Source organism: Lytechinus variegatus, chromosome 3 (assembly GCF_018143015.1).
Source record: "Lytechinus variegatus isolate NC3 chromosome 3, Lvar_3.0, whole genome shotgun sequence".
Taxonomy (NCBI): Eukaryota; Metazoa; Echinodermata; class Echinoidea; order Temnopleuroida; family Toxopneustidae; genus Lytechinus; species Lytechinus variegatus.
This window is the reverse complement of record NC_054742.1, coordinates 67,499,346-67,509,282: the sequence shown is the minus strand read 5'-3', so window position 1 is coordinate 67,509,282 and position 9,937 is coordinate 67,499,346. Positions and strand designations below refer to the sequence as shown.

General features: G+C 38.3%; 1 protein-coding gene across 1 annotated transcript; it reads left to right on the top strand.

Annotated features, from left to right (window-relative positions):
* The first annotated feature begins 226 nt into the window (after positions 1-226).
* LOC121412136 (glycine-rich cell wall structural protein-like) lies at positions 227-7,492 on the top strand. Its single transcript, XM_041605042.1, has 6 exons — positions 227-313; positions 1,543-2,031; positions 2,729-2,959; positions 5,965-6,192; positions 6,606-6,745; positions 7,409-7,492. Exons 1-6 carry the CDS (start codon positions 232-234, stop codon positions 7,490-7,492), a joined length of 1,254 nt encoding a protein of 417 aa, XP_041460976.1. The 5' UTR covers positions 227-231.
* The last annotated feature ends 2,445 nt before the right edge of the window (positions 7,493-9,937 follow it).

The window sequence follows — 9,937 nt, the reverse complement described above, 5'->3', positions numbered from 1 at the left end:
TAACTATAATTTCTCCACACTAGTAATTTGTGAAAATTTTTAGTACAATGTCAGGTTTTTAGCATTGCCTTTATTTTCATGTTAGTCAAATTTTTGTTTACATTTTTCTTTTACTATTTATCACATATTATCAATTTCGAATTAGTTTGCGTTGTACGTCTGTTATATTTTGATGGAATTTAAAAATATAAGGTGAATGAAATGAATATTCTTTTTTCAGAAGCCATCATAATGAAGACTGTCACCGGATTGGGTCTGCTTGCCTGTTTCTTCCTCTTGTGTAGAGTAACTGAAGGAGCTCCAAGAGAAAAGCGTAAGATTTATATTTTGTGTAAATATATTCCAGCTACCACTCATCATCTTTGATGTCAAAATGCTGAATTATTTTCTTTGAAATGAAAACACAATCATTTTCTGTTTCTTTCCACCCTGTTCACTTTTGCCTTACTATGGAATATCTTGTAGATTCGGAAATTGTAAAATGCAAAGAATATTTGACAGATTATTTTGGATCTACATGTATAAAGAAGCCGATAGTCAATGTTTGTTTGTTTTTATTTTTTTCCGAGATCCTCTTTCTAACGGTTAAATATTTGAATGGGCATAATCCTCCAGACTTTCAAAATTAATGATTAGTGATAAAAGAAAAACAATATTTCGGGTTTTGTAAGTTTTTCATAATGTACCTCATGTTGAGAATATAGTTATGTGAGAAAGTTGTTAAGAAACTGTATGCTTATTGATATTAAATACATTTTGAACGACTATTAAATGCCCGACAGTTTGTTCCATCAGATGACACGAAAAATACAAATTAATATTCACGCAGGCGTGGATCCAGAGGGGGCACAGGAGGCACGTGCCCCCCCCCCCCAGAGAAGAGAAACTCAAATTTGTATTGTAAAAATAACATTGAAACCGAGATGTGCCCCTCCCCCCACCACTTTGAAATTGAAGACCTTTTTTTTCATCGTGGCTTAGCCGTGAACCAGAATAGCCTGGTGGTTGAGTCGCTGCCCGGAAAGCAGTAGATGGCAGGTTCGAATCCCACTGGTTCCAATTTTTTCTGACTTATGATTTATGATTTTCATACAGATATAGCATACTGATCTTATGATTTTCATTACAGATCGAGCATACTGATCTTAAACAAATAGGAGTAATCCCGGAAATTTGTTAAACAATATTTTTCTTGTCAACTTTTTTCTTGCACGAAATGTCCTTAATCATTGGTTGAAAACCCTTTTTTTTTGGCTTGTCAAAATTTCTCCGAAAAAATTGCCCCGCCCCCCTTTTGGAAAATACCGGATCCGCCCCTGTATTCACGCACAGCATTATGCTTACGAATGGCTCTTAATAGCTAATAAAGCAAAACAAAGAACCGCTACCATTTCACGTAAATTTGTGAAATTTCTAAATTCATAAAAATTATATAATCATTCAAACATTTGAAAAAGGACGCACGAATTGGAAATGACCATTTCGATATCAAGCCCCCCTCCCCGTTATTGTTATTTATTACGTTGGTTATTATTCCATCAGGAGGGGGAGGTGGAGGAGGAGATGGAGGCACTTGCGATGCAGGAGCCGATGGTTGCGGTGATGGAGGCGGTGACGGTGGCGGATGCGGAAAAGGCGGCTGCGGTGGAGGCGATGGTGGCGGAGACGGCGGCGGAGATGGAGGATGCGGAGCCGGCGGCTGCGGTGGCGGAGACGGCGGCGGTGACGGAGGCGGTGACGGAGGGTGTGAGGGTGGAGACGCCAGTGGTGGTGGTGGTTGTGATGCTGAAGAGGGTGCCAGTGGTGGTGCCGATGGTGGTGCCAGTGGTGGTGACGGTAGCAGCAGCAGCTCCAGCAGTGAAGAGAGCACAGAGGGCGAATCCGGTGGCGGGGAGGGATGCGAGGGAGGTGAAGGAGGTGAAGGAGAAGGAGGGAAGGATGCGGTGGTGAAGGGGGTGACGGTGGTTGTGGTGAAGGTGGTTGCGAAGGTGGTGATGGTGGCGGAGATGCTGGGGGTACGTCAGGTGCGCGGTAATCTACATTCCTTATGATCATCATTGCTAGCTAGATTTTTATTGCATTGATATTGGTGGCCCAAATGGTTCAGCGATGAGTATATTTCATTGATCTTTTGTCTGTTACTTTGATTGTATGTTTGAGTGGGCTAGGGATTTTTGTTTGTTCTCTTTCTCCTTCTTAGAAATTGAAACATAGCGGTAGTCCTATTATAGGTTTTCGACAAAACTATTGCTAAAAGCCATTCTCGGGTCCAGTTATTATGTCAATCAAGAACAAACATGATATTTTAAATGTTTTTCCCACTTTATACCGTATTAATATTGTTACTTTATGTTCCTCTTGAACCGTTACTCACATTCCTTCTAGCAATAGAATCCATTGACGTAGGTGATATAAATAGCTTGGAGATTGATATTTATTAAGTTCATTCCACTTGATCTGCATCTTGTACTTTCGTTTACTATCTACTTTGTTTTTGTATTTGTGTACTTATTTATTATTGATTTTTTTTATTGATTTTTGTTTTGTTTTGAAATTTATTTGTGAATAATGAAAAATATAACACCAATGACTTAAACTCGATTCCGTATCCTGCCTCGGTTGTCCAAACAAAATGTTTGTTGTTGTTGTTGTTTGTATGTGTTTTTGGATGGTGCTGCCTCCTGTGAATAAAACGCCCATATCACGAACTTGTACTCCCTGTATGCAGGTGAGAATGCGGGTGATTCAGGAGGCAGTATTCGAAAAGAAGGAGGCGATGAGAAAGTGACATCGGATTTCCATCAAGCCATTGTTGACCTCATCCCTAAGTTGATTACAGATGTCGTCTTCTCTTCCAAAACTCCTACTGGAAGTTCCATAGAACAAAGTGGTGGTGGTGATTGTGGTGGCGGGAAGGGTGTGGCTAGGGGTAATGGTGGTGGTGGTGGCGGCGGGAATGGTTATGGCTAGGGGTAATGGCGGTGGTGGTGAAGGTGATGGTGACGATGATGGTAGTTATGGTGGTGGTGACGGGAATGGTGGAAACCCCACTGATGGTGAACATGGTGAAGGAGTGTGTGAGGAAGGGCGCGATACGACGGATGCTGACATCTGTATTCAGTGTCCGGTTCAGGGGCCCGTTGCAGAAAGAGTTGCAATCGATTGCAACTCTAAAAATCACGCGCAACTTCATTTTCAACCAATCAACAGCGCGCATTTGGGACTTGCGATTGATTCTGGGGCTTGCGTTTAAACGCAACTCTTTCTGCAACGGGCCCCAGATCTCACGGGGTAGTGAAGTTTGTGGGTCAGATGGAAGAACTTGTATACATGTACATGTACCATTCTATGTGATCTCCAGTATACATGTACATCCTTTATCTGTTTATTGAAGGAGGCTACGATCTCAACGTTATGAAATCAGGAAAATGTTAAAGTACTCATTCAATTGCACTGATAAAGATATTTGACAAAAGAATGTCAACGCCTAATTATGCAAGCCTGGGAATATTATAAAACAGGTTAGTATCGTATCAAACCCAAAACACTAACGTTGTTGCAAGAGTCATCGACAATACTTGTGATAAAAACTTGTATAAAAACTATCAGAAAAAATTGTAAGGCCTATTATGGATTGACGTTATTTTGAGATATCATACTTCTATCTCTGTCTCTCTACATAATTTTCTATTTTCCATTTGCATGTAACCTTTATATTAAACCTTGAATTATAACGATGATTTTTAGTTGGTGCATTACATTTTGAAGTGTTTTTGCTCTCGTAAAGTTTAGCTTGAGGCTGATAGAAAATTCGATGATTTGAGATACAGTCGGGTAGAGAGAAGTGCGTACTTGTATTTTGATGAGAAAATGAGCAATAGGAAAGTAATTTGATCGAATCGTATAAAGGCAATTACGTCTGCAGAAAAAAAAGAAATACAGGTGAAGAAAAAGGTAAAACTAACAACAGAAAAGAGACAAAAAAGCGGGGGAAATCTAGTCATAAGTCACCCGTACTACAGTTGCATCAGAACGCGATGAAACCTAAAAAGTTGTCCCACAAATGATCGAAAATCCCAATCCTCCAAATTTACCAGCACAACTAAGTTACTTGAAGATATGGCAACTAGCGACTGTAATTGACATCATAAATTTCGGTTTTATATATATATATTGAAAAAAAATCCAAGGCCTCGAATTTATCAGCCTTTCTGTAGGCCTAATCTTTAGCGAATAATGAAATTGAGAACAAATGGTTAAAAGAAAGACATCGCAAGATTCTGCAAAATTTTAGCCCACCTGCCCAAATTATGTTGATGAATAAAGGCCTCATCATTGACATTTTTCATATCACCAATGCGTCATTTCTCAGCTAAGATTGACATCGAAAAAGATGCATTTATTCTTTTTCTTGACTTCCTGTATCAAAGCGATAACAAACCTGCATCTGTCATGATAGAAACGGGATAAAGGGCGTGACATTTAAAACGGTATATACTCATCCGTGCAATAAAGATATATGCATAGTTAAATCTATTTTCCAGATGCAACTTTGTGTATTTTTTAATATACCAGTTTATACAATAATCAAGCTAAGTCGATTTAGCCTTCAAGGGTTGAAATGTGATATTTAAAAGAACGCAGTAAGAAATGATTCTGATATGATGATAACAATAGAGACGAATAAAAATCAAATGGCCTCATTTAATGATGAATTAAATCATAAGTATGAAACAGAGTTAGTACCCAAAATGAAATAAAGCAAAATGATAAAATTGAACAAGAATATGCTTTCCGAGATTTGTATATAAAGGCACTTCATCTTCTATGAGTAGGATTCACCATTTGACTGGCAAAAGTCATGCTTTAATTCGGATATTTCATACAAAAGTAGAAGACAGGTTTGAACGTTAAGACAGGGAATAGTACCACTATTGTTTCCTTTTTTGATCGAAGAGGTAAGAGCGAGAAATCTGAACTGTATTTCGTAATGATAAATGGCCATATGGCAAAAGTTAAGAGATTTATATGGTATAGATGGACAGCTATTGTTATTATTGTTATTATTATTATTATTATTTTTTTTTTGGGGGGGGGTCATTTATATAATGTCAATTATTGATAAATGTAGTCCATGACTTATCATGCATCTTACAATGATCGTGGTTATTGCTATTGTTATTAACATCATCATTATTAGTTTCATAATTAACAATTTTCGTCAAAATTGTTATCTTATATGTTCATGATATAGGCAATATGAATTTCATCATATTCATTGCAATAATGATTCCTCACCATCCTGATGTTACCTTTTTTCTTTGTATTGCCAGCATTGACAGAAGATGGGTATCTATAACATGTGGACTATTCTTACTGTAATCATGCTCACATCGACGATATCGGCTGAAACAAAAGGTATTGTAACCAATTAATTACAGTCATCTTAGTGCTTAGTTTTCTTGCAGCGTTTAGTAGCTAGTAAAAAGGAATTCCACTGTAAGTTGCGCATTAACTGATGGAATGGGTTTTACATGCCTTTCACATAATCTGTGATTGTATTCTCCAATTTAACCAGTCTAAAATGCCAACTCTTATAAAAAAAATTTAACAAAAAAAGGAGGGGGGGGGTAACGATGTCCCTCTATGCACATGCAAATGTTGCTAGAAGAATAAAGTGTTAATTTTAACAGTAGAAAACGATGGACCATTACCAATAATATATAGATTTTGTTATGGAGCTAGAAGATGATTATAACGGAATTATACATTTGAATTTTCTTCCAGATTTATGATTGCTTCTTGGACCGAAATCGATTTACCATTGATTACAAAATTTGTGAATCGCTCACATCGCCCTGGTTTTATAGCAATTTTATTCTCTAGAGTTCAGAGAAGTCATGCTTTACTTGATATTACAAACGAAACGATCGACAGTGTCATTATTTTATTCTTTGTAAACAGCTAAACGAGACGACAATGGAGGATCGTGTGGTTCCAATGGGCAATGCGGAGGAGACCCTGCTCCCTGTTCTCCTGCAGCTCCTGCGCATGGTACTCCGCCTCGAGCTCCTCCTCCCCCGCCGATCCCAGCCCCACGAGCACCTGTGCCATACCCTAGAACGCCACTTGCACCAGCACCTCCTTCGCCGCGTGCTCCAAGACCCCGATCCCCGGCCAGGGCATCCAAAGGTTTGTCATTCCAAATTTTCGATATTCATGATAATCATCAGACATGTCAGAAGACATTTAGTAGCTGTGAATATTTTCTCGAGTCATGAGCATCATGATATATGAACTTTAATAGCGAAATACTTTGTTTCCAATAACCATCTCCACTTTAAAACCAAACTTGGCCCCCAAAATACTGTTAATTCTACACAATTGTCAATTTCTGCATCGTAATAAAAGTATTGACATAAATAAATTACCCCCACCATCCGAAACACGGATCGACGTCCCTTTTTGCACATGAACATGTGAATCCCTTGCAAAAAAATGCAGATTGATAAAAACCTGATATAATTTTCATATCTCCGCATTTCGATAATCACAAAAATGTTCTTCGTATTCATTTTGCCGAATCTACATTTTATTTACAAAAGCACCTGTCATGGGCGCTCCTGCCTGGGCTCCTCCAGTTAGAGACCAACCGGCCACCGTCCCATCAGCTGGAGCTCATGATGCTGTAGATGGGGTAGATGGCACTACTGACGCAACTGACGGAGGATTTGGCGGAGGAAGCGTAGGAGGAGCAGGTTAGTTGAAGTTGTACGACATGAGGGATGTTATTCTATTATTATCCCCTCGTGCGACAATAACTCCTTAACACAACATTATGACAAAAAATATAAAAATACAATTATATTCTGCCGTCTAAAGTTTGCACTAGTCGTATAGAATTATTGTGGTTTTCCAAACGTTACTCCAGTTCACTAATACTATTTGAAAAGGGTTGTTGTTGCTGTAAAGAACTAAATTTAGACAGGTATAAGTTCTTTTTATTTGCATAAATGTAAGAGGCTCTCGACAGACTTAATATAATTGGATAGACAGTTAAAGAATTAATATCAAGTGTGGTGGTTTCACTGTACATCATGTATTTTTTCGTGGGCATTTGCTGCTCCTAAAAAAGACCACCCAAACTGGTCAAGTCGGCAAGAGTGTTCCTGTCGTCTTCACAAGAATGAAATAGTATCATTATACAATAGATGTTAAGAATAAGTCGGATTATAGATGTTAAGAATAAGTCGGATTATGATTGTAATTATGATGACTATATGGTGCGTCATGCCCTGAAGATTGTAATTCTATAATTACCAACCTCTTAGTGGAATTTTAGGGGATTAAGAAATAATTTGTGGAATACCAGAAATTTCTAAACGATATAAATTTTACCATTTTGTAGGTTGTGGAAGCGACAGCAGCGAGGAGTGTGACTCTTCGCCAGGAGATGTCGAACCATCAGAGGGAGGACACGGCGGAGAGGTAACCGAAGGAGAGGTAGACATCCATCTATCCTCTGGGAGAAATACACCTGCTGCAGCTCCATTTAGACCCCCTGTCGCAGCTCCATCTCCTCGTCATCGAACCTCCAACGCTGTTCCTAAAGCTCCTCCCCCAGCTCCCCGCCCTCCCGCTCGCCGTCCAGCGGCTCCATCTGCTCCTCCACGAAGGCCGGCCCCTCCACCTGTCGTCCCCAAAGCGCCCAAACCGAAAACACCGATCCCACCTCCTCCTCCTCCACCACCACCTCCTGCTCCGAAGCCATCACCGAAAGTGCCAGCTCCAGAACCTGAGACACCCAGTGGAGACAAGGAATGCGGGGGGAAAATGGAGAAAATGGAGGAAGTAGTAACGGATGCGACGCTCCAACTAATGATAATGGTAAATCAGCTTAGGTAATTATGCATTATTCTTTTCGAAAACACCCCTACATGCCTAGTTTTCATTAGTCAAAATGGTGTTAATTTGACTCTCTCGTGTTGCCTCTTTCGCATCGCTCAATATCTGTAAAAAGGTGAATTCATTAGGGAATTGTGAATATGTTTATAAATTATTTAATCGTTGTCTAGAACAAAATATATAACTTATACGTTTCTTTTAACCACTCTGTATTTCTAAGAATCTAAGATCGTCAATCGCTGTATTCAGAAACACATATCTCATTACACAAAACCTTGAATTCTTAAACTATAAACAGGTAATTACGCACCGCGACGCGTGACGCTTTCACGAACATAGAAATATATTTTCTTATGTCTTTCATTACAATGAGCAACCGTGAAGTCTTTGTCGAAAGTTTGTGAATCCCAAAATGTTGCCCTTTACTCTGAACAAACGACGAACAATATCTTCGCAATTTTCGGTCAGCTCCAAAACTAAGGACGAGCTTCGGTTCCGGCTCAACAAAAAATGACCCTTCAACTGTTCATTGTCATTTGACGGGCATTTTCAATAGTTTTATTGTGTTATTGAATCAGACGTGCGTCGTGGAGCGAAAATCCATAATATGCTACCTAAATAGATGACTGATTTTCTTTTCATTTGCAGGATTTGCTGACGAGCCTTGTGAGATTTGTCCTCGTCTTTTTATTGCTCAACCGATGCAAGTGTGTGGGACTGACGGACAAACTTACAGAAGTTCATGTGATCTACGATATTCGGCGTGTGTAAGGAAAGATCATCGTCTTAAAGAGATTAGAGACGGACCCTGTTAGATAGATATACATGTATATAATATTATTTATTTTATTTATTCTTTTGATAGTTGTATAGCAAATTAAAATATTTGCAGTCCAATATTATCTCGCCCTTTCTAGTTAAGACGGGAAGATAAGATCCAGGTCATCACTCAGTATTTTAGTGTGAGGTTTTGTTGTATCCAATGCCTATATATATTAGACAGTTTTATCATGGTATGTATACGTTTATATATATGTTTAAACTTACGCGGTATTCGCATTCCAATTCTGTGAGATACATCTTGCTTTACTCGTTTTGTTTTTATTTTCTTGATTGTTGTTGATGTACATTTCTCAGGATAATTTTCTAAAGCTACCTCGTAGCTTGCAGAAAGTGTGATATCTTGTGCTCGTTGCTTTTCTATGATGAATTTCATCCGCTAACGTTTATGCCTCATGTATATTTTTTGATGATTAAAATGAATCGAATTGCAATCAAATGTCAGAAAGTGTGTAATTTTTCAGGGTAGACCAAGTGTATTAATAAAGCTCATCAAAGTTCAATATATAAGCAAAGTGAAAAATGACTAATAATTAAGAATACAGAAATATACATAGCGAATAAATATATGAACTTATCAATACTGAATGAACAAAAAATAGAAAATCTTTTTCGAGCAAATCTGATAAGGTCAATGACGTACAAAGAAAAGTGAGACAAAGAAAGAGAGAGGGGGGAGATGAGAGAGGGAGAGAGAATGAAATGAATAGAGAGAGAAGAGAAAGAGAGAAATGGAACGATAAACACATGAAAATTAAAGAAAAAAGATCAAAAAGGGAAACGGATAAGAGATGATAAAAATACTAAAAACTAAATGCCGAATAGAAATGTTTAAAATACATTTAAAACCCAGTTAATTGCCGACATTTATTATGATGAATTTGCATGTTGATACAAAATGAGGAGCAGGTGTGACTTTATTATTGTTGATGGACACAGGAGCAAGAGACTTGCCGAGTACTTCTGCATATATTGTTTATAAGGGAGATGTCTATAAACAGGAGAACTTGTTACGAATCAGAATGATTTTCAAGAAGAGTTTTACAAGCACAATAAACATTATCATTATGTAACTAAATAATTATTTGCCAATTTGGCTTTCCACCGGCTCGTAATGACATCAATCAAGTGCAAAGTGCGTGCGATTTTCTAACACACTGGTTCAAATAGTTCAAATCAACTATAGTAAACG

Bases quoted from the DNA above. Each gene is read 5' to 3' on its own strand.
- LOC121412136 (XM_041605042.1), top strand. From the start codon at position 232: ATGAAGACTGTCACCGGATTGGGTCTGCTTGCCTGTTTCTTCCTCTTG. The intron at 314-1,542 runs GTAAGATTTATA...TTATTCCATCAG, and splicing joins AGGAGCTCCAAGAGAAAAGC to GAGGGGGAGGTGGAGGAGGA. The intron at 6,746-7,408 runs GTAGGAGGAGCA...ACCATTTTGTAG, and splicing joins GAGGATTTGGCGGAGGAAGC to GTTGTGGAAGCGACAGCAGC.